The 25,640-nt window shown below is 45.3% G+C and overlaps 1 protein-coding gene across 1 annotated transcript in view; it reads left to right on the plus strand.

Annotated features, from left to right (window-relative positions):
* Positions 1-220: 220 nt before the first annotated feature.
* Positions 221-25,640, plus strand: part of SLC7A14 (solute carrier family 7 member 14) — a 55,931-nt gene continuing 30,511 nt past the window's right edge. The window contains exons 1-2 of the mRNA XM_083442093.1: positions 221-864; positions 22,473-22,973. Of these exons, the coding sequence (XP_083298219.1) occupies positions 22,670-22,973 (304 nt within the window). The 5' untranslated portion in view covers positions 221-864; positions 22,473-22,669. The remainder of the gene's footprint in view (positions 865-22,472; positions 22,974-25,640) is intronic.

Consider the following 25,640-nt stretch of genomic DNA (forward strand, 5'->3'; position numbering starts at 1 on the left):
GAGGAGGGGGCAAGCAGCAGGTGTAGAGAAAACACTTCATAGGAATGGTTCGGTGGCTCCTTGTCAAAGTATTAGCACATGCACAGAGAGAGAAACTGCCTGGCTTCCTTAGACAAGATTACCCTATGAATTCCAGCCCAAAGCGAGAGGTTGGCCTCCAGGGTGTGATGGGGTTATCTCCGTGGGGGCCACGTTAACGCTGTCTGAGCCTGACTAACACGTGGTGGGGAAGGATGGTTGTCTTCTCGGCTCCTGCTGCTGGTGCTGCTGAGCGGATCACGTGGGCACGGGAGGGAGGAGGAGAGAGAAAGAGAGAGAGAAGCGCTGAATAATTGAGGGCTGCAGCGATCCGCTCGCCTCCTGCCTGCAAGCCAGCAGCCCGCGGGAGCTGTCCTTGGTGCTGAAAGCAGCGCCGCGTCCCGAAGGTCTCCTGCCAGCGCCCCTGCTCAGGGCATCAGAGGCGCCCGCCTCAAAAGCCTGCAGCAGCTTCTCCTCTCCTTGGAGCAACTCAGGAGTTAGCCCCGCTCCCTCCTCCTCCTCCTCCATCCCAGCTGGATCCTCCCACCCCGGGCTTGATTGGCAGCCGGGGAGAGAGGGGAGGGGGTGGATTCTGTGCATCTGAGCGACAGCCGGCCTCTCACCATCCTCCCCGCGCCCCCTCCACCCCCGCTTGGGACTCTCCAGGGAGGGAAGCCGCGGAGATCCTGGAGCGGCAGGTGCAGCCAGCCCCCTCCCTCAGCACCAGCCTCCTCCGGCATCCTCCACCGGGACCCCGCGCAGCTCCTGGACCACCCTCGCCGCCGCCGCCACCGCCGCCACCGCTGCCTCTCCAGCCCTGAGCTCATCCAGCAGCATCCGCACGGGGTAAGCGATGGGTCTTTTCTCTCTGCTTCCATTTTACGCCCTCCCTCCGGCTCTCCTCTCCCGCAGAGAGCCTGTTAAGGCGATTACTGGGGGGCTGGAAAGGGGAATGGTGGGCAGACAGAGGGAGAGAGAAAAAGGAAGAGAGAGAGATGAAAGGTGATACATCCACCCTACTAGTATTAGTTTTATTTTTGCCCTCTCCCTCATTCCAAATTTGGGACGCCACAAGGGACACCACCATTGAATTGAGGCGTGGTGCAGAGTTCCCTTCGGGAAGCGGACCCTCGAGAGTTGAGTAGCTGCCTGTTTGGGCAGCCCAGGGTTTTCTGCTGCATCCCCTTACTCCTTGGATGACGAAGAAGAGGGAAATTATGAAAGAGGACGCAGGAGCCACCTTCAGCTCCCTCCCCCTGCTTGGGATGTCTCCCATGTGAGTTCCAGGGAGGGTCTTTTATAAGTACTTTCTTGGTGTTTGCGGAATGGGAGGAGTTTCCCTGGGGCGAAGGGGTAAGAGGAGCGCCCCACACATTCCCCCCATGGTTGAGAAGGGGGTTTAGTCCGACTCCTTCCTCACTTGCAGAGGACTCCTGGCAATCTCTTCCTTCTGTCCCCTGCTCTATAAAACTCCACTCATGGGCAGAGGCTCATTCAATGGACAGTCGAGGGTGCTTCGTCTGTCCTCAGCATCACCATTGGAAGCAGCAGCAGCAGCAGCAATGCTAAGCATTTGTGTCGCCCCCGCCCCGAATATACAAATCGCTTTAGTTATATTATCTCAGCACGCTTTGCAACCACTTTGTAAGGTGTAGTTTTATTATATATCCCGTGTTGCGGGAAGAAGGATGTGCTTTGAAGCCTAATCCTAGCAGCAGAGGTGAAAATTTGATTCCAGCTGGGGTTTCCCCAAGTTACTGTTCAGTCTCGCCAGCTCCGTTTAGGGTGTTGTTGTTATTCCTGTTTCATAACTGAAGGGAGAAAAAGACTATGATGGCTTCATATACACCGTCTCTGGCGTTTGTGAGAGTAGATGATAATACGCTGCCAGCAGGGAGGGTGCCGGGGAGGTTTGCAATGGTGTTTCCTCCCTCTGGGCAATGGAGAGATTTGCCACTGTTCTTCCCCCAAGTGTCTTTCCGTCTACCCCCCGCCCCCCCTGCAAACACATGCACAGCAGGCAGGGACATGCTCCTTTGATTTCAAGTTGCAAACCCACTTTCTTTCACGGCCCATATCCAAAAAGTAGGGGCATAATTTTGAGGGCTTCCTGACATCTTAACTCGAGGGATCTCAGAAGAGTCACCTCAGAGGGTGGGTTATTGTTGTTCTTTTAAATTGTTAGTTGCCTGCATCGTAAATGAATCAGAGGGCACGAGGGATTTAAGACTGATGAGCTGAGGATTAATAGAAACTGAGAGTGAGAGATAGTGGAGTGAAGGGATAAACACAGATGGATCACACAGAAATAATGCACCCTTCATGTGTCTCTGCCATCTCCCCACCCCACCCCACAAAACCCCTTCTATGCATCAGATTATGAAACAAACTGAAAAAGAGCAAAAGTAAGGAATGCTAGGGCAGACGGAAGCAGAGAATATAGATGATGGCAAAATCATCAATATATTGAGAGGAAATGAGCTGGGGGTGGGGAGAGAGAAATAAGCAAAAGACGGAAGATTGCAGGTATCTGGCTCAATCCATTAGAGCGATCTTCCAGATTATTGGGCAGGTCTGATGTTGGAAAGGACTGTATCTGCCATTGCTATTATACAAGCTGTTGTTGTTAAAGGAGTTGAGGGTCTTCTTGCCAAAATCAGCTACAGATACTCAAAGCAAAAAAAGGGAACAAAAGACTCTTCTCTATCCAAGAAAGCTTTTTATGGTGGTACTGATAGATTTGTGGTTTGCTCCAGAATAGTCCCATTAACAGAACTCCAGAATAAATGTTTTGAAGGTTGTGGACTCTCCTTCCTTGGAGGTTTTAAAGCAGAGGTTGGATGGCCATCTGTCATGGATCCTTTAGCTGAGATTCCTGCATTGTAGGGGGTTGGACTAGATGACCCCTGGAGGTCCCTTCCAACTCTACAATGCTATGATTAAAGTGTGACCACACAGGGTTTACATTTTAAGTATTTCTTTTATATTCCACCTTTATTTTCTCAAGGTAGCATGGTTCTCCCCCTCCTCAGTCCCCACAACAACCCTGTGAGGTAGGTTAGTCTGAGAGGCAATGACTGGTCCAAGGTCACCCAGTGAGCTTCATGACTAAGTGGGGTTTAGATCCTAACCTCTACATCCTAACCTGACTCTTTACAGCTGCATAGAGTAATTATATCGGCCCCAACTACCATGTCTCACTTGGCTATCCCAGTTGATCTGCCTTATTCCAACCCCTAACCCCCAATTGGTTCCTATACCTTTCAGAGCTGTGTGGCATGGGGAGGATGAACAGGTGCAGAACTTTCCATGACACAGCTGTCGTGGATGAAAAACCCTCACCTGCTGAACTCCTCTGGCATGAAGCTAGTGGTGGTTCAGAAGGATCTTTCACATGCCAGATGTTGACAACCTTAGGGCTGCTTCATTCATTGCACAAGCTGAAGTTATACCTGTAAAGGATATTGCAAATAAGTGCAGCAATGTAATATACTACTGTGGTGGTGAATGTTTGCAAGACTGTGTGCTATGTAGATACAATAGTAAGGGAACTGAGATTGGCTCCAGCTCTTCTTGAGGGCACCCTCAGTTGTATGTCCAATTTACTACAACCTATTGTTCAAAATGGCTTTTACTTAGTGTCTCACCAGCACTCTTACAGGCCACCAAGCAAATGTGCTTGCAACTGCTTCATTTAGAAGTGAGGGCCAGATCTACCTCTGGGGTAAACTAAAAAAGGTAAATGGGGGCCTTTTTATACAATACAGTTTTCACACAGAAAATCTTTGTTATTAATTCATTGCATTTATGCATTGCTTACTACATTAAGGTCTCAAAGGGACTTACAATGGCAAAAGCATTTGTAACACAAAATGTAGAATACGTCAAAAAGATAAAAGAGAGTCATTAATTAAAAGTGCTCATTCTGCAAAAATATAAAAAAGTGCAAATCCTACCCCAGTCTGCTAAAAGATTAACACCTATGTAGACCAGGGTATCTTCATACCATGTGACCCCAATTAAGAGCCTAATATGTGGAATGTCAGGCGAGTCAGGAAAGTCTTTGGCTGGTGCCTAAGAGTTGATAAGGATGGCACTAGGCACATCTCTCTGGGGAGAGCATTCCGCAATCCAGGAGCCACCACTGAAAATGCCTGTTCTTCTGTTACTACCCTCCACACACCCCTCGGAGGATGCACATGAAGCACTTCAGATAACAACCACATGTATGCATGGCTTCACACATAATTAGCTGTCTGAATACATTACCAAAGAACTTGTAATAGTCAAAAGCTTAGATCTGGGATAGCCAATGTGGTTCCCTCCAGATGTTGGTGGACTACAATTCCCATCATCCCTGACTGGCTGAAGTTGATGAGAGTTGGAGTCCAATACCATTTGGAAGGCACCATTTTAGCTATATGGCTCAGATGGCTTTATAAAAGGGTGAAACAAGCTCATGGAGAATATGAGAATTTATAGCGACATGATAGCCAAATTAAGACTCCATGTTTAGAGTCTTATCAACAGAAGCTCTGAACCAGCAAAGGAGGACTGATGTCTTCACGCCCTGCTTGCAACCTTCCTGGAGGCATCTGGTTAGGCACAGCTGGAATCAAACTGCAGGCTGGCGGAGCTTTGGTCTGACACAGCGAAGGCTCTCATTCTTATGTTGGATATAACCTAGATGTCACTTTCCAGATTATCAGCACCATTTCTGTCATCCAGTAGACAAGGCAGTTTTCAATTTACATTTCCGTCCCCTGTTACTGTATTTGCAGTGCCTCTAATTGCCGTGCGTTGTTGCTTTGCTTTTGGTATTAGTGATTTGTTTAGTGATGTTGCCTCCAGTGTATGGTGCGTGGCTCCCCTTCCGATCAAATCACATTTCTTTATTTGTGCTTGTTTAAAACACCATAAATGCAGTGGCATTTATCTGGGGTTTTATGGCACTCCATTCTTCCATGCTCACTTGCATCAGCGAATATGTTCTCCTGCACTTGTGCCTTTGTGTCTCTCCATTGCATTTCCACTTCAAGCATTTTTCAGAAACGTGCATCTTGATTTAAGTCCTAACCCATTTTAAATTTTCTCTCTTTTTGCATCTTCAGTTATTGAAGCACTCATGCTCTCTATGCTCCTAACCTCCGCTGCCCATAACCTTAGTCAGTTTATTTATATACTGCGTATTCCACTAACACATTTGTTCTCTAAGTGGTTCATAGAAAACAGCCAAAATACAATAGCACAATAACCACAATACATACCTAACTATGGCATAGTGCTTAGCTATGGACATGGAATGACTGGAGGCACAAAGTGGTCAGAAATCTGCTCAGCATTTAGGAGAAGAGTTGTCATTCAGTGACAGGGCATATGCTTTGCATGTAGAAGGTCCCATGTTCAACCACCAGCACCTCTAGACAGGGTAAGGAAAGACCCTTTTCTGCAGACCCGAAGAACTGCAGCTGCCAAAGAGCATGGTCCATAAATGAAAAGCTTGTGGCCCCTCCAGCTGTTGTTGAACTATAGCTTCCATCATTCCTGACCATTAGCTATTCTGGCTGGGCCTGGGCCACAGGTTACCCATCCCTAGTACTGATCTAGATGAGTCAATGATTTGGTAAAAGGCAGCTTCATAGTGTTCCTCTGGTGGGAGCAGAATTTAGTTTATCAGAGACAATAAAATTTTGATACCATCAAATATGTCATACGTCAGGAGTTGAGCATAGGCACAAACCCTTTGCTTTGGGCTTATGTAAGCTGGTAGCAGTGATGTAAAAGATGCATGTGTGTGCCCAGATGAATGGATGAATGGTAGGGTAGGATATCAAAATGCAGAGGTGCTGTCCTAGGTGCTGAAGTTCCCATTCTCATAACTGTACCATAGAGCAAGCATATATACCGTATTGATACTGAATGTTTTTGAAGAATAGTTAAGTATTAGGATAGTAACTGTGTGGGATCTGCTACTGTTTATTTCCAATTTCTGCCATTCAAGGTTTTTGGATTCCTGCACCAGGCGGTTCATGCTGAGCATTCCTCTGTACCACAGGCTAGTCTCTTGTTCTGTTTGGCCATTCCACCTCCTGTGATAAGCCTATGTGTACTTGAATAGCTATCGTTTTAAGTGGCTTGGGCAAAAGGTCTGCCACTCAATCTTAGCTGAAATGTAAACACAAGCATACAGTGGCAAGTGACGCTCAGACAGCTTCATTGGTGGAGCCAACTGATGAGCAAACGATATATCTCTTCTGCAGATGCTGGTTTGAGTCCCTGGTGGACCACTTCTGCCAAATGGGAGGCTGTGCCTTTGGTGCTGACTTAGACTAAAAGGGGATTAGATAATAGGCCTATCAATGGGTGTTAGGTGTGACACATGTGATGTGCAACAAAATGAGGCAGCAGATCACTAGCCCCCAAGAGGAGAAATCTGGGAGTTTAACATAGTTGTATCTGGGCAGTAAAATAGGTCCTTTCTCTGCCCCACCAACAACAAAGGGGGTCCCTGAAGCAATCTCACCAGAACATCAGTTACTATTAACACCCAGAGGCAGCATGACTGCTGTCAGGCAGCAAGAACGTGGGAGAGCTGTTGGCTTCTTACTCTGTTTTTGTAGAGCATCTGGTTGACCACTGTGGGTTACAAAATTCTGGACTGCACATATCTTTTGTTTCTTGCAGCAAAGATTCTGCTTATGATCTTACAACCTTAGCAAATGCAAATTTAAACAAGGCAAATTTTTATTTTCTTTATTTTATTTTGTTAAGGCGAGTTGAGGACATTTGCATGGTAGGAGCAAGCCCTGCCCTCTGAACCTACTCCAGAACTCTAAAGGAACTTAATTACTAGGAAACCTTCTCCCACCATTATATGTAGTTAAAACACAGAATTGGCTGAGGAAAAGTTAGCTATCAAAATGATGCCAGGTATAAAGCCATTTATCAGTAATTATCTATAGCCATTTACCAGTAAGCTCCCAGGTTGTTGTCAGTGGCACTATATTCCATTCATAATATGGTCTGTTTTCGAATTTTCTAAAAGAAGAAAAAAAATAGCAGTGGTCTCATTAATTTTAAATGGCATTCAGTGTGTCAGTGACATTTTGGATATGTATCACTTCTTCATGATCAACAGGTAAGGCAGCAAATTCATCTTAAAAGCAATGTGAATTTGGACAAAAAACCAATGCAGCTGTTAACCAGCATTCTTTAAACTTTTTCTAAAAAGCACTTTTTTGCAGGAATTAGCCTGTATGAATTCGTATGATCTCAGAACCCTTTTAAAAATCTGGACAAAGCTGCAGCACTCTCAGAGAGGCACACTGGGTCTCGGTCAGATTGAAGAATACGAGCTGCCTTATCCAAATGATGATCTAGCAGAGAGGTTTGAATTCCTCCTGGGTCTCAGGGTCCCTTGTGACCCCAAAACTGCTAGCAGTGGGAGCTGCTGCTGTGCTTATTTCCCTTCATGCTGTTCCTGTAATGCCAGAAGCCCAAAGTCACATGGAAGGAGCAATGCCATAGATTCTACTGGCATACATTTTTAATATAACATACATATTTTATTCACACAACTAGGAACTTCTGACAAAAGAGGGTTGCTACAGCTGCAACATGTGGAGCATAAATTGCACAACACCCTTCTACTTAGAGTCACAGAATCTTAGAACTGTAGAATTGAAAGGGATCCCAAGGGTGATCTAGTCCAACCCCCGGCAATGCAGGAATCTCAACTAAAGCACCCATGAGAGATGGCCATCCAACCTCTGCTTAAAAACCTCCACGGAAGGAGAGTCCACCACCTCCTGACAGTTCCACTGTCAAACAGCTCTTGCTGTCAGAAGGTTCTTCCTGATATTTAGTCAGAATCTCCTTTCTTGTAATGTTAAGCCATTGGTTTGGGTCCCCTACCCTCCTGAGCAGGAGAAAACAAGCTTTCTCCACCTTCCATGTGACAGCCCTTTAGATAGTTGAAGATGGCTATCATATCTCCTCTCAATCTCCTCTTCTCCATATCCCTAGTTGGAACCGGAACTGGAGCCCAGATTTGTAAGTAGCTCCATCATTGAGTAGCAAAACACATGTGTGCGCTTTTCATGCAGATGTTCCCGAGCTTAGTCTCCAGTTAGAAGTGGCAGGTGGTATGAAAAACCTTTGCTTGAGTTCCTGCTGCAGATTAGAGTCTACAATTCAAGACCAGTTGGGCAGATAGTTTGGCTTGGTATAATGGAGTTTCCTAAGAGCCTCTGTGGTGTCAACAAATCTAGTATTAGCAAGCCAGGAAAGGCAAATTGCCCAGGCAGGAAAGAAGCAATTAAAAGAAAACCTTAGACCAAGTATCCATCCACCAGTTGCTGCATCAGCTCACGTACCTGTCAAAGTTGTGGCTTCTTGTGGGAGACAAGCATTGTCTAAGAAGGGCATGAAGCGTTTCTCTAGGCTTATGGCCTACAAAGTTGATTGGAAAATGGATTCACGTAACATCCTTGTTTCTCTTCAGTTTTGATTTAATTTATTTAGGCTTTCATCTCAAGCTCTCAGGGGCTCTCTGTAAATATTTATGATGTTATGCAAAAGAGGAAGAAGCTGGATTTCTCTCCTCAAATTGCTCCCAGTCTAAAGCAGCTTTCCCCCAAATTGTTCCTAGCCAGATGTTTTGGACCACAACTGGCTGGGGCTGATGAGAGTTGTTCATCACAACATCTAGCAAGCACCTGATTGGGGAAGGTTCATTTAAAGACTGTATCTATTTATGAATCACTGATGTGATTCATAAAACCAGTGTCTTAAATGCATGTCAGTATCAGTCCTGACAAGGCTCAAACTGGGAGAGAAAATTACATGTAATTGTTATGGTTTTAAGCATTCTAAAATGCCATCTTTGAGCTTTGGCCAAAACGTGAGCCCCACCCTTTAAAGTGTTCTCTGGCATATTTCCAAATGCAGAACAAGTGTTGGATCAGTATCTAATACAAGTGCTTTTCAGCCTATAATTTATAGGTTGTCAATTAAAAGATAACAAAAAATAACAGAACGAAAAATAACACTTCTGTGATTTCCATTTCCCCCGTACTTAATGTGGGCATAGGCTACATTGGAGCATTTCTAAGGACATTATTTCTGCTAAATTGGTTTTATTCCAGTAAACACTAAATGGCTGCCAATTTATTTATTTTTTGGAAATGACTCCCACAATGCTTATGGCATGAGCTCACTGCATGGAGGGGGGGCGAGGAGTGAGTATGATGCATACATGTTTGTTTTTTCACCGCTCTTCCAAAATATGGCTTGTGACCAGAAGCTTGACAAAAGCTTTTACAGCAATCTGAGAGTAATGTAATGCCTTTGGTTCTTATTGCTGTACCCAGACCCCTTTTCAGGCACCTTCTTAGCTGGCCCTACTGGAAAGAGGCTCAGTGCTACTGACCATAATATCATTGAATGCTACCATGATACAGCCTAGTACATGTGCTTGAACTTCCATACAAAGCCACTAGAGCTTGAGAAGACTGACATAGCTACACCTTCTGATGCTTTTGTTGCTGCCACCCAACAACAGTGTGGTGCAATGGGAGTGATATTCTCCAGCAGAAGTCATGGGCCACCTCTTACCTTTCCACTTCCTGCCTGATCTGCCCTTTCTCTTATTGCTCACCAGTGCATCCCATAGCTTCTCAGAAGCAGACACGCAAGCAGAACCATTCTGTCTGCTCACACTTGTGGTCTTCCAGACCTCTCTTGAGCAGCCACCAAGAGGGAGCATTTGTCTACAACCAACAGTACCGGTTATCTTGCCCGCAACTCATTTCAGGTGCTTTTATGGAGCAAGGAACTCCAGACACCTGTACCTGTCATCTCCTGGAAGCAGCAAAAGCCTTCTGGGAAGCAGCGGAGTAGGCAGGAGAAGGTTGAGAGCCAGAGAAGGACCAAATGGGAAGCATCTCTTCAGCTTCTGCATTCTCTGCCTTTCTGAGTAAGGGTCCCCACTCATGGGTCTCTTGCCTTACTTCTGTCCTGGAGCTGTGCTTGCCATGCCTTCAAAATGATAACCACATCTCTCTTATTGGTTGTGTGTTGTTAGCAGCTGGACTAGTTATGGCCCAGTTTTGGCAATATTTGGAAGGGACATCCTTATCAAATTGGCTTAATAGGGTTTGGCAATTAACCAACAAAATACAACTAGCTAGGTGACAGAGACACAAAGACTCATTTCCAACTGATTGGTACTGTTTTATTGATTACATGAATAAGAGGGGGGGGCTGAACTTTCACAGGCATCCTCCCCCCCCCCTCCATTTCTCTAGGTTAAATCATATTCTATGCTTTAGACCTCTGGCTGTGTGTTATGTTGCACTTTCACTGTTTACCTTGGGATTTCTTTTAAGGTACGGATGCTATTTTCAAAAAACCCAATAAATCTCAGACATCTGGTTGGCATGCCATATTTGATCAAATACGTATTTTATAACTCCTTCAAATAGCATGCTTAAAAACGAACACATCTAGAATATATGGAACCTCCGCTTTCTCACTACTTTACTATGCAATTTTGCAGATCCCCTCAGTTGGTAGAGCATGAGACTCTTAATATCAGGGTCATGAGTTTGAGCCCCGCATTGGGCCAAAGATTCCTGCATTGCAGGGGGTTGGACTAGATGACCCTCGTGGTCCTTCAACTCTATGATTCTACCATAACTAGCATTCAAAAATGTGGAACCACCACCAGCATTCTGAAGTGCTGGAGTAAAGGTAAAGGTAAAGGGACCTCTGACCATTAGGTCCAGTCGTGGCCGACTCTGGGGTTGCAGCGCTCATCTTGCTTTATTGGCCGAGGGAGCCGGCGCACAGCTTCCGGGTCATGTGGCCAGCATGACTAAGCCGCTTCTGGTGAACCAGAGCAGCACATGGAAATGCCATTTACCTTCCCGCCAGAGTAGTACCTATTTATCTACTTGCACTTTGACGTGCTTTCGAACTGCTAGGTGGGCAGGAGCAGGGACCAAGCAACAGGAGCTCACCCCATCGCGGGGATTCGAACCGCCAACCTTCTGATTGGCAAGTCCAAGGCTCTGTGGTTTAACCCACAGCGCCACCTACGTCTCCTGAAGTGCTGGAGTACATTCTACCAATTTACAAGTCTACCACCTCAGCTCACTGCAGGCACCTTGAGCCACTGAGAGTAGAAACAAATTATTAGAACGGTCTTTCTCAGCATAGGGCCCTCCAGGGTGTTTTGGACTACAATTCCCATCAGGCCAAGCTGATGTTTCTGGATGCTCACATGCAGAAACGCAAAGAGAATGGCCACCCCGATTTACCAACAGAATATTTATTCCCTGAACCTTATGTTGCCAAAATAGCACCATCCATTCAAAAGAGAAATGTATCAGCAGGCTTGGGAGATGTTTGCAGATGCATACAACGTTATTTGAGGGGAAAACCCTAAAGTTTGATGGGCTGTTGATGGGCTGGGCCACAAAGCAACCCAGTGAGAACTGAGCATGCTCAGTGGCCACAGAAAGCTGAGTGACTGATAGGAAGGGGGCATGGAAAATGTGGCTGGAGGGGGAAATGGAGTGGGATCCTGGGCAGCAACATTTTGTTGGAGGCCGCACTTGCAGATATATTAACAGAATTTTTGCAGGCCCCCCATTTACAGATATATTAAGAGCCCTCTGCTTCCAGCAGCAGTCTGCAGCGGTCCACACCAGCAACTGATTCTTTTCAGAATCATTCCGATGATTTGGTTCTGCTCTCTGAGTAATCTCTCCAGCAGAAGCTACTACTGTTTTACGCCATGGTGGCTGAGAAGGGGAGGGAAATGAGTCAGTGTTAGAAACATCACAGCCTCGTAAACGATTACTAATTCATGGAGGCTGAGGCACAACCGAGCCGTGAGGGTGAAGTTGCAGCCAGCTTGCTGCTACAATTTTCGTAGCTGGTCCATCTCCTCGCCTGCCACTCACGAAGGATTACTTTTGCCCGTGAGCTATGTGGTTTTTGGTTCCAGTCCCAAACCAGGGTGTTAGGTGGGTCCCTGCTGTCCCTTAACCTGCCTCTTATTTTGTGCTTCATAAAGTCTCTGGAATAGAGCATCGCCGCAGGATCTTTTTTCCTCCCTAGCATTCGTAGAAAATAAAAACAGCGAGTGGGGACTCCTGCCAGAAGGAGTCCAAGCAGATCACGTGGCTCCTGTTTTCTTCTTCTTTTATGTGATTATTATCAATAATTTACTGAGCTCTATAATACTATAAATTAAGTCAACGGGACAGGCTGTTAAGAAAGAAGCAGGTATTGCAGTGCAATGACTCACACAAGGATTGCCCCCCACACACACCCTACTCTTTTTAATTCATTTACATCTACAAAATTACAGAGTCAGGCAGGTTTTTTACAACCCTAGCAGGAAAGTGGATGATTGCTGGAATAAACAGGATTGTGGAATTAATGTGTCAGTGCTGGGGTGTCAATGTGGTATTGCTGAAAAGAAAAGAAATCTATGCAGAGGTTCATGGGAATAATACAGATCTAGGCTAAATACTGGGAGGGGATCTAGAATTCTGTTTAGCCCAACAGAAATTAGGTTTTGAATAATGGTGTGTAAATCAGCATACTTTACTCTGTGGGCAAAAAGGTGTTGTGGCTAGAAACATTGATGTCAAGCCTGAGAGCCTGAGAGCCACATTTATTCATGGGGGACTGTCTAAGTGCCACCTGTCATTGGTGGGCATGGCCAAAGGAAAGGATGAGAATCTTTCCTTTATACAATAGGATACATTCTAGGCATGAAAAAGTTAGGCGCTGTACACACACACACACACACACACTCCTTTCCCTCCTCCACCCAGGCAGATAGTATCATAGTTGAAGACCACATTCCAGTCTGGCAGAAGCATTTGAGTAAGGTAGGGAACATTAACAAAAGGGAAAAAATAGGAAATCTATAGTCTTAGGAAGCTGAGTTCTGCATTCTGTATTATGCTTTTTACATTTCCAGCATTTGCACACAATTGCAGGATGTCCACGTTTCTTTCATATTCTTTCACCCTGCCTTACTTTGGTTCATGCTTTCTGTGGCCCCTCGCTTTGATCAATGGGCCAAGGAAAACAGAGAAGTGGAGCAGCGAGTTGCAATCCTTCATAGCTGTATAACCAGTGGGAGACCTTGATCTTGCATTAATCAGACCACACAGCTCACAAAAGGAAGGTGTAGTTCATTTGCGGGGAGGGAACAAAAATCACATTTGAAAGACAAATGTGCTCACCGCTTTGAGAGTCTCAGCTGTGTTCTTTGTGTTAAATCGTCATAGGAAATGCTGGGAGGCTACTGAAAGGAGGAACTTTTATTAAGGAAGGAGGAAAACAAACCTCTTATCTAAGTGACCTGTGGCAAAAGGTCTGAAAATGAAAGATGTCACAATTCAAACCTGCCTTTGCTGAAAATGAAAAAAATAACAATTTCAGCATTAACTTGAGCAAGAGGCACTGCAGGGGAGAGGAGCCAAAGCTTCCTGGTAGGAGGGCCGGCCCTGTTATTAGGCAGACAGAAATGGCCACTTCAAGGCAGTTAATTTGGGACTTCATTATTATTGTCATTGGAGTGCATCCCATTTTGCTGCTTGAGGCAAAATGGGGATGCACTGCTGCGCTGCATCTGATCTTGTGTGCTCCATGAGATCTTGCAGGAAACTGGTGCTGCCACCAATGCACCACCTCATGGGCTTCTGCCGCTCAAGGCTGTTGCCTCACCTTGCCTCATGGGTGGACCGGCCCTGGGCACTTGTGAGATTTTCTGACTCAGGCGCCAAAATAACTTGACTGGTCTTAGTCACTACGCACCTTGATTTGTGGGGAGCAGGTGCTATTTGCTGCTCAGCTTCAAGCAGCAAAATACCTTGGGCTGGTCCTGCTGTATGGCACGCCGAAAGTTCCATGCTCAGTTGCTAACATTTCCAGTTAAAACGATCTCTGCTTGAGACTATGGAGGGCTGCTCTCCAAAAAGAGGACACAGGTTTGCATCGAAAAGCCACATGTAAATCTGTAAGTATAGATGCAAATTTGGAAATAATTTCTATAATTTAATGGAAATATAATACACCTTGGCGGATTGGGGGAGACAGTGACTGTGTGCCTGCACAGTCTGCTTTCTGGGTTGTCAAACAAGCAACTGCAAGACCCCTGCTCTCCCTTCCTATGGTTTTTAAAAATCTTTTAACCAGCTTTGTTACCAGACAGTCCTTCAAACAGAGGACTGTGCTCCATAAATTAAGACACACAGCCCCCCTAGAGCTGCAGTCAGTTAGTCAGCAGTACTGGACTAGGCTAGACTCTTATATTCATCCCAGACTTTGAATTTTAGATTCCTTGACATAAAAAAAACATTTAGGATGGAATTTCTTTTGCAGCAAATCAGTGATCTGATGGCCATCAAAATATGAAGTGCAGAATCAAATTACATGGCTGACGCACCGAAGAGTGGATAATGAGTGGATGAGTATCCTACCGAAGCAGGCATTCCACATTTTCTCTAGTGGTTGGTAGCTGAAGCTTGACTCATGTAATTTTATTGAAGACATATTGAATTGCACCCCTGATGTCATGCCTTTGCCTACATTAGAAAAGCTGACCAAAAAAAGGAAGCAGAAACTGCCTCACCAGGCTGAGATTTTACCAGACAAAGAGCAAGAGCAAAAACCTGCGGAATAGCTCCAAGAGGGCACACACTGGGGTGCAACGCTGCCAGAGCCCCCAAAATGTTTTACTAGAACACATGGGGTAGATGTTCTGCAACAGAAAATGACTCTGCATTTTGCCAACATATGTCCATTCTACGTCAATGTATACATGCCTTATTTTCAGAGGTAAATCATATGGGTTCTTTGCACTCAGAAGGTCCAGGGTTCATCCACTGGCATCTCTAGGTTAGAGGCAGGAGAGGTGTGTGGAACCCTGGAAAGTTGTTGCCAGTGAGTATGGCCCAGAAGTAGGCAACATGATGCCCTCAAGATAATTATAACTCCCATCATCCCTGGCTAGGACTGATGGCCGTTGTAGCCCTACAACTAGGGTGGGTGCAACCAGCCCACATCCTCCTCCTCTTCCCACCACCTCTTCCATTTTGTGTTGATGAAAACAGCACCTGCTTCCTCCATCCCATTCCTCCATGTATTTCATGCTCTGCCCTGTCTGAGCCTCACTCTGAGAAAGGGCCAATGGGTTCCTTTCTCAGAGTAAGGCATTCTGGGCGAGGAAGTCTAGAATGGCTGAGCCGCTGCTGTGGTTTGCTATGACAGCTTGAGCGCAGACTCAATATTTCTTGCAACTTATTTAAGCGGCATTTATAGCTGCTGGGGGAAAGGACAGGACTGGCAAAGGCATTCTCCAAGACACCACACCCAGAATGCCTTGCTCTGAGAAAGGACCCCATTGATTGGCTGGCCTGCCCAGTCCACCCAGGAACAAGGAGAACAGGGATCCAAAGGGCACCCATGCTCACCACCTGAGACAATCCTGCTTCAACCTTGGCTCATCCTTGCCAACATCAGAAGGGCACGGTGTTGCCTATCACTGGTGAAGACAGTACTGTGCTAGATGGACCAATGGACTGACTTGGTATAAGCCACTTTTCAGTGCACTGTCCTGCCTCGTGCCCTTTCCCAAAGTGCAAAATGTCATTTCTGAGATGGAGTGTGCAAAGTCAGTCACTTGTAACTGATATCTGTGCAACATGACATTGTCCTCTGTCTTACCCAAGTTGATTGATCGCTGGCTGGGGAATGCAAACACTGTGCTAGAGTTTAGGTATTTGCATTTCTATCCTTCCTCTGCCTGAAAATATTAATAGCTTGTGTTACCTGGAAGAGGTGTGCTTGCCCAAATGTATAGAGTTCTCATATTTCAAAAAGCAAAATTCCTGACACCCTGGGCAAACCTCCCCGCAAAATAGTGATTTTAAGCTTTTTCCATCACGTTACCGTACATCCAGGTTTTTCTTGACATTTTGCCAATTCGGCAAAATTCCACCCTGATGCCATTTTTACACCCGAAGAAAAGGACATGTCAGGAATTTTCCTGACGTATGGCAAGCCTACCAAACGTAGTGCTTGATGCCTCAGTGACTCACAAGACTCTGATTAGCATGGTGCACCGGGGACTAGAGAACTTTGATCTAGCTGGCAAAGATCAGTAGGGAAAGGGCCTTGTGTTCAGATCAGTAAAGAAGGGAGCAGCAGGGGACTGCCAGAGCTCAGTGACAGAGCATATGCTTTGCATGCAGAAGGTCCCAGGTATAATTCCTGTCCTTCTTAAAAAGATCAGGTAAGAGGTGATGTGATGGACCAGGTTGAGTCCTGGCTGCCAGTCAGAGTGGTCAGCACTAAGCCAGGTAGACCAATGGCCTGAGTCAGTGTAAGGCAGCATAATATGCTGATCTCAGGCTGGTACCAACAGGAGTCCCTACTACTTAAGGCAACTCTTTCTCCAAGGGGGGTGCCAATGTGGGCAAGAAATCCAGGGCAGACAGCAGCTAATAATTCTGAGACTTGTTTCTGGGCTCAGACTCTTTTTCCAGGAAGAGCCTTAAGCTCAGTGGCACAACGCCTGCTTTGCATGAAGCAAATCTCAGGTTCAATCCTGGCATCTCCATCTGCCCAATCTGCAATCCTGGAGAGCTGCTGCCAGACAGTGTAGACGATACTAGCCTAGATGCACCAATTGTGTGAGGTGGCAACTTCCTCTGTTCCTGCATTCCAACTTCCTGTCATTCCAAAGTCTTCAGAAGTGGTTCGAGGGGAAAGCAAGGAAGGGCGAAGGAGTTGCTCCTCCATACTATGCTGGTTCCTGTCCTGTTGATCAATCCAGCAGCCAACAAGATCTTAGAGAGGCAGGACTGGTTGTGAAAAGTATGTCCAATTTTTGAAGTCACAAACATCTGGAAGAACAGTGGAACAGACTCCTACGAGATGTATTAGACTTAGAGGTTTCTAAGCAAACGTTGGATGGCCATCTGCCATGGATGATCTAGTTGAGATTCCTGCACTGCAGGGGGTGGGACTAGATGACCCTCAGAGTCCCTTCCCCACACTACAATTCTGTGATTCCATGATAAGCTCATCCGTTTCCCACTGGCAGCTCACAGGAAAGAAGCTACTTCAGTGAGCACGAGAGGAACAAGCCTCTGTGCCCGTTTCTCTCTGCCATTTAATTCCTTTTTAGCAAGTCCATGACGTAACTCGTTCCACAGATGCGGCTTTAGCAGCGACCAGCCTTCACTGTGTCTTAGTACAAAGACCATCTGCTCCAGCCAGCTGAGGGTCAGCTGCCAGTGTCACCAGTGACTAAAATAGCCCTGCATCTCTCTCTGTCTCTCTTTCCATCTCCCACCTTCCCATGTGCACATTCTTCCTGCACCATCAGCCGCCAGGTGTGGCTGCCTTTCTGAATTCTGTACATGGTTCAGCTTACCATAAGCAACGTTCAGCTCTCCTCCTGTCTAGCAGGCTGTAGTGCAGGCGATGGGTATCCCTGGGGACAGAAGATACAGGGTTGGGTGGGCGGTCAGCCAGAATGCAACTAGTCTGGAGGCTATTTCGGGGCCCTTTGATATATGCCTAGGTAAGTCAAACCAATTGCACATATCCGGAGGCTCATACAAGTCAAGCTAGTAGCCAGGATGGCTTTAAGTGCCGCCATGGCAACAAATCGAACCTTCGCTGAATATGAATAATGCAGGAAATGTTTCCATAGGTAAAGATGATTTGCCCTGTAAACATGTTTCTCTCTCTCTCTATCTGCAATATGATTGCTGTTTTAGTTTAATTTTCCCTAATGAAGAATGTTGTTGTGGTACAAACAACCCTTTCCTAATAATGTCTGGCATCACAGCAGTAGGTGGTAGACTTTTGATTAATGACACTGAGAATGGAAAAAGCCAATTAGAATTCAAAGAAAGATGGTTTTCTTGTCTCTTCTTGGGCTGTGGGGGGGCCATGGGCTGACAAAGTGTTTTTCTTAAGCTTTTGGGTATCATTGTAGAAATTTTGTGTTTATCCACTCATAAGCCCATTTATTCCTATTTCTGCATCAATCTTTCAATTTCTCTTTTAAACTCACACCATTTTTTCATAAAACTTGCATTTTTCAGAGTTTTTTTCATTAAAAAAATACATATTTGTGTATCCTGTAGTTTGCTGAGGGTACTGAGAGTTGTGAGGAGAGTGGTTTATCAATCGATCCCTCTTCCCAGGGAAGTCTGGGAATTGTAGCTCTGTGAGGGGAATAGTGGCCTCCTAACAACGGGTGGCGCTGTGGGTTAAACCACAGAGCCTAAGACTTGCCGATTAGAAGGTCGGCGGTTCGAATCCCCGTGACTGGGTGAGCTCCCATTGCTCTGTCCCAGCTCCTGCCAACCTAACAGTTCGAAAGCACGTCAAAGTGCAAGTAGATAAATAGGTACCGCTCCGGCAGGAAGGTAAACGGCGTTCCCGTGCGCTGCTCTGGTTCGCCAGAAGCGGCTTAGTCATGCTGGCCACATGACCCGGAAGCTGTACACCGGCTCCCTTGGCCAATAAAGCGAAATGAGCGCCGCAACCCCAGAGTCGGCCACGACTGGACCTAATGGTCAGGGGTCCCTTTACCTTTACCTTAACAACCTTTAAGCACCCTTAATAAACTACAGTTCCGAAGAATCCATGACTGTTCAAGTGGAATCCTAGTGCTTTCAATGCATGGTGCAGATGTGGCCTCACTTGTTGGTCTAGTAAATGCAAATCACCACCATCAAGGAAAAGAACCCTGTGGGTTGGGCACCATCTTTGGAAGCTATTTGCAAAACCAGAAATGAACAAAGTTTTCTCCAGGAAAAAATAAACCTGTACAGCCTTCCCCTTCTCCCCCAGTGTTTAATAAAGCCCCACACCAAAGTGTTTGTGCCATTTGCTGTGTTTAATGGGCAAGAAGGTAATTAGTGGATGAGTGAAAAATGTAACATTTGGCCATAGGGAGCATTATACATCTTTGAGTTTTCTATGTCCCCACAGTGGGATGCTTTTGAGCTGAAAAAGACAGACATAGTTTAATTATAAAGCACTCAGTTGAAACCCATCCAGATGTTTTAAATGTCACTGCTGAAGTTATGAAACTGATGTCTTTGGGTGCTCTTTGAAGCCACACGGATTAAAACTCTGAATGCACTTAAACTGAGCCAGCACACTGGCTCATTATGCCTGCTCCTGTCTGCAGTGGCTCTCCAATGTAGTTCCCACTAGCCCTGCTGTCTGAGATCCTTGCTTAAAAATAGCAGGTACCAGGCGCTAAACCTAGTGCAGACAAAGCTATGTTCCAACAGTAAGCTATTGGCATCCTCAAAAAGCACAGTGAGTAGCACACTGGACTAGGCCTCCCACATTGGAAGTAAGAATTCAACCACTTGGCTATGAATGAAGAGCTCAACCTTATGGCTATTGGCTGCTAGTTGGGATGGCCATCTGCTGCATCCAGGATCAAAGGCAGTGTGTCACTGAATTCCAGTTGCTGGGGAGCAACAGCAGGAGATGGCGACTGTGCTCCTGCCTGCCTTTGAGCTTCCCACAGGTCACTGTGGTTGGAAACAGGCCTATTCAATAGGTCTTTGTTCAGGTGGTCTTATATCCTGCTTTATAGAGGAAAGTCCCCGATTTAAAGTCCAGTCCTAGCCCTGTTGAAAGATAACAATATTGTTGGGCATTGGTAAGAGGATATATTGATTATATCTAGTCCTCTACAGACCCGTGTGTGTGTTAGGAAACAAAAGAAGAAATGGCTGGTGCCTGGTTTTTTTAGAAACGCAGGGCTTGCGCATAAAGAGCCCCAGTAGCAGAGTTTAAATCCCATCGTTAGGTAGATTTAGTGAAGTGTAGGAATAGGCTTTTAAGGCTTATTTTAATACATTCCAGCTACTTGAAGCGGTTGGCTCCCTTTACCTCTCCTGCACACCACACGTTGAAGGAAGTTTAAAATATACTTTACTTACAGTCATGCATTGTTCTTAGCAGCAACGATAAATTTCTGGTAAATGTTCTTGGTTAAAAAGTACCACAAGGGCAGTCTCAGACATATGTCTGGGACAGAGAGCTGAAGTGAGGGATCCGTCACATGCAACACGAGAGGGGGGAGGGAGAAAGAGAACAGGAAATAAGAATTATTTCTTCCCTTTCAGGAGAAGTGGGATGTGACTGAGCCTACTCTAGCAATTTAGAAGTCTGTGGTTCTTAACCCTTTCACATACTAACTCTGTCCTGAACTAGAGACTCTTGGCCCCTTGCTATCTATTCTGATTGGCAGTAATTTTTTGAAGTCTTTTGTAGGACTTGAGCAGGACAATAGCACCCTTCCCTTTCCAGCAATTGGTATTCAGAAGCATACTGCCTATAGCTGTGGAGGCAGAGCATAGCCATTATGGCTAGCAGCTACTGATAAGTCTTATCCTCCATGAATTGGCCTAATCCACTTTTCAAGCCATCCGTCGTCTCTGCGTGTTGTGGGAGTGAGTTCCACAGTTTAACTATGCACTGCATGAATATGTACTTTCCTTTGTCTGTCTTGAGTTTTTTAACATTGATCTTCGTTGGATGTGGACGAATTCTAGTGTAATGAGTGAGACAGAGAGAGAGAAAGTTTTCTCTAGCCACCTTTTTCTATGCCATACATAATTTTATAAACTTTGATCATGCCACCTCTTCCTCACCTTTTCTATAAACTAAAAAATCCTAAATGCTACAACCTCTAGTCATGGGGTAAATATTGCTTGGGGTAAATATCTGGGGAAACTCTCTAGGTTTTAGACAACCAACAGCAGTCAACTTAACGCCATGTTTTTGCTAACTTGGCTAAATTTCTGTATGTATTAAAAACACACATTTAGATACAAAGGAGGAAAATAGTTTCTTTTTAGCCAAAAATGAAAAAAGAGAGAATTGTTTCTTCCCCAGGCAGCTGGAAAGATATTGTTTCACACTACCCCTTTCCTAAACAGTGAAAAGTTCAAGGCACCATTTGCCCAGTAAATATCATTTGTGGAAGAGAACACAGAAGAAAGCTCGTTACCTTTCTAATCATCTATGTCCAAATATACAAAGTAATCATTTCTCAAGCAGAAAAAGCAATAGGTTGCAGAAGCAAGCACACAGTGTATCTACAGCACAGTCCTATGCCTATTTACTCGTAAGTCAGGCTCATTACCTTCATATTCCTACACAGTGCAGCCCAAGTGTAGAGCAATTAAGTGCTAAAAATCCAACTGATGTGCATAGATGTGTGATCCAGGCCTTATTGTGCTGCTGACCAATTGGCCCATCCTTTTCGAATATATTCTGAACAATAGCACCAACTGGGCAGGTGTCAAGAGCCCTCTCAGCAGGGCCCCCAAACCCAGCAGGGCTCTCTTACCACATTTTAAAGTAAGTGGAGTAATACACATTATCATCTAATTACCACACACACACACACACACACACACACGGCTATTAAGTCCAATGTTTAAAATTATGTAGCTTAACCACTGATTCTGAGTGCCACCTATCTTGAGTAATAATAATAATAATAATAAAAAATAAAATTTTATTTATATCCTGCCCTCCCCAGCCAAAGCCAGGCTCAGAGTGGTGAACAACTGTAAAAATAACACAGTTTACATAAAATCACAATCAATTAATTGAAACACATTCTAAAATCAATTCATTCTAAAATCAATTCAGAGTCAAATTAATGGTAACCATTGGGCTAGAGTTCTATGAGGATTACAGAAGGAGAGAGGGGGTCAGACTGTGCCTTGGCCAAAGGTCTGATGGAACAGCTCTGTCTTGCAGGCCCTGCAGAAAGATGTCAAGTCCCGCAGGGCCCTGGTCCCTTGTGACAGAGCGTTCCACCAGATTGGGGCCACAGCCAAAAAAGCCCTGGCTCTGGTTGAGGCCAGCCTAACCTCCCTGTGGCCCGGGATCTCCAAGATGTTTTTATTTGAAGACCATAAGGTCCTCCGTGGGACATACCAGGAGAGGCGGTCCTGTAGGTACGAGGGTCCTAGGCCGTATAGTAAGGAAGACAAGGAAAGAGAAGCCACCTTCATTGCTTCTGAGATTCCTGCATTGCAGGGGAGTTGAACTCCATGGCCCTCGGGATCCCTTCCAATTCTATGTTTCTGTGAAAATGATACCACCACATGAACACATAGCAGGTCTATAGTATGGGACTTAACAAGAACACCAGAAGCTGCCCATTACCAGGTCAGAACATTAATCCATCTAGAAATTAGTATTGCTTACACTATACACCAAATATGGCTGGTCCTCCAGCATATGATGCTCACAATGTATTATTGTAAGACCATCTTGGTTCCTAGGAGTGGGATTGTAACATTTCGTGGTCCCACTTTCTTTCATTCACATATATTTTCCCCCTCTTTCTCCCTTTCTCACAGGATCTCACAAGGCGAAACTGAAACCCAGGTTGTTAAAGCTTCAGTTTACATTCACACCGCAGTGGCTTTGAGTTGACATGGACCATCTCTGAAACTGACTACCTGTCTGCTAAAGTCTATGCTATCAGACTTCATTACGGGAGCTAATTGAACTCTGTGGTTTTCGTTGGCCTTTCTTTCCATTCCTTGACATCACAATGAGCGGTATCCTCTCGCACTTGGACCCCCGGCGGATCCAGTGGGGTGCCACATGGTATGCCATGCACTCTCGAATCCTCCGCACCAAGCCAGTGGAATCCATGCTGGAGGGGACAGGCACCACCACATCCCATGGAACCAAACTGGCCCAAGTGCTCACTACCCTGGATCTGGTTTCACTGGGTGTTGGAAGTTGTGTTGGCACCGGGATGTATGTGGTCTCTGGCCTGGTTGCTAAGGAGATGGCCGGGCCAGGCGTCATCGTTTCCTTCATCATTGCAGCCGTAGCCTCCATTTTGTCTGGTGAGTCTTCCCAAACTGTATGCTTACTAAATGCCTATTTACTGAAGAAGGCTGATTCTATTTCTCATGAATCTCTAGGGGGAACTTTTTAGCTTATCTTTCATCAAGCATTGTCGTTGCTCATAATATAGGGGTTGGGGTACCTTTGTGGGCCAGGGGGGAGATCTTTATCCCCACCCCCACCCCTGCAAACCCACTGTGACAAGTGGACAAGTCCACCCATCTGTCAATCAGCTTATATCATGATGGCATCATGACCAGCTGATGAGCTAAGGGTTCAATCCTGCTGGCTACAGGGGTCAAAGAACACACTGTTGATGCAGCACCCAGCGGGACTGCACCCTGCCCATCAGCTGACATCACTCAGTGTCATCAGTGAGTGGACAGCTGGGGTTAGTTTGGAGAAAATGGCCCTGAGAGCCAACCTGGACCACCTGGCAGGCCAACATTGGCCATGGGCCATGAGGTTCCCCACTCTTTTTCTTAAGCATTCCAGGAATACATATTTTATAAGTAATTTGTTCTTTGAAGTATGTATGTATTTGTCTATTAGAAACCTTTTTATGCCGCCTTCCACTTCCTGTCTCCAGGCTGTGTACAACCGTATTGAAATACATGTCAAAGCAGCATTAAACTACAGGAAGAAAATGCAATGGAAAACTAGGGCAGAGTTAAAAATATAATATACTGAGATCAAACACCAGCCTGGGAGCACAAATGTCTTTTTAAAATTAAAGAGGGATGGGACAACTATTGCCTTCAGGTGCTCAAACTGTCAGCCAAAAGTAATAATTAATGCTCATAAGTCGTCATTTTACTTTTCAGGAAGCAGCATAATCGTCTAAGGCTTTTGGGGTGGCACACATTGGTGTGCTATGCTGAATGTTCAGAATGTAAAGAAAGTAAGCTGTGCTATCTTTTCCTCTGATTAAGGACATTGTTAAACTTGTTTATATTACCTGCCTTCCATTTTATGAGACCTGCTGAAACTCTCTAGATGACACTGACCCTAAATGCCTCTCTGGGCCTAAACATGCTATTTGTTCAAGGGGAAAAAATGGCAAAATATACAAGAGCAAAGTACTATTCTTTTAATGAGTCAACACCTTTAGTAGCACCAACACCTCTGCCCCAGACTAACGCCAATGACTGATAAAACCTTTTGCATTACCAAGTGGGAATGTTCGACCATCTTACAAGTAAGTCCACCATGGCATCTGATTGGTTGTGACTACAGCACTCCGCAATCACTCCTAAACCTAACTGGATAGCATAATAACTATGTAAGAATTCTGCCTCTATATTAAGATAGGGTGCAGTCAATTAGAACTATGCTCCATTTAAGGTTTAGCTGAACCATGACTGAATCTTGTTGTGTTTCCACGATCCTTTTCAGATATCATGAGAGTCAGCTCAACCACTATGCTGAGTATTAAATCTTTGTAAACCTGGGGTCCCCACCATGGTATCCCCAGACCTCTTCTTGGTTCCTGCCTAAACCTCTTGCCCTCCCAATTTTTATTTTCTTTTTTTAATTGAGGACTTTTTTTTGGCTTGGCAGGCCGTATGATTGGAAGGAGCTGTCTGTTTTAGGGGGGTGTTTGCTTTGTTTGTCTGTATTGTATTTTGGGAGGGGTGTAAACATTTCAACTTTTTAAATTAAGGGTCTGACCATCAGCTGTTTTCCTTCTGTATTTTATGGTTTCCAAATGTACCATGGGCTCAACTGAGGACCATAAGAGCCAACTCCTAAGGGTCAAGGTCCCTTTGCTCCCCAAAAACATTTGAGGGTTGCTGCCCCACTCAAGTTGATGGGCATTGCTATTCAAATGATGTGCGTGCACTGTGTCTTGTGATCAGTAATGTGGGGCGGGGCTTTCCTGGGTCCCCCCCCCCAATATTTTATTCAAGTTGGCACCCCTGCTGAGGACCATTGTTGTAGACGTAGACTGTTTCAATGACCTAGCTTAACTGGATTTAGTCAAGTTAGAAAGCAAAGATACATACACCGTGCTTAAGATAAGGATTGCTTAGACCAGCTTTCCCTAACCTGATGCTGTCTGGGACTGATGGAAGTTGTAGTCCAATGACCTTTTGAGGACATCGCTTTAAGGAAGGCTGGCTTAGACTATCAGGGGAGTTGCATTGACACCATCCTTTTCGGACATCATGAGAGCCAACAAATACTTCCAGAGGGTCTCTGGCTAGCAAGAAAGGCTTGTGGATTACTCACCGGCTACACCGAACATATTTGTAATCCATCTCAGTCAATTAGCGTAATTGGTCTAGCAATATGGTACGAACTGTACTTGTGTGGATTAATTAACATTCACTTCCGCTACCCTATAATAATGAAGAGAGAAAGGACGTTTTCAGGACCCTCTAGGACTGTCAGAATCTATTACCCATTATCGTTAAATGGCACCTCAAGGTTTAGAGTTAAGCATCCTTTTGAATATCAGGTGTCAGGAACAAACAAGAGAGGAAGGCTATTGAATTTGTACCCTGCCTGCAAGTTTCCCAGATGCGATTGGGATGCAACATTCTGGACCAGGTTGACTAAAAGAATGCTGGACCAGCAAGACTCTTCTGTTTACATGCCTGAAATTTGATTGCCAGTTTCAGAGTTGTCTGATTGAAATTTGATTGCAGGCTTTGGTTTTTAAA

The sequence above is a fragment of the Podarcis tiliguerta genome (assembly GCF_965153285.1).
Source record: "Podarcis tiliguerta genome assembly, chromosome: 5".
Taxonomy (NCBI): Eukaryota; Metazoa; Chordata; class Lepidosauria; order Squamata; family Lacertidae; genus Podarcis; species Podarcis tiliguerta.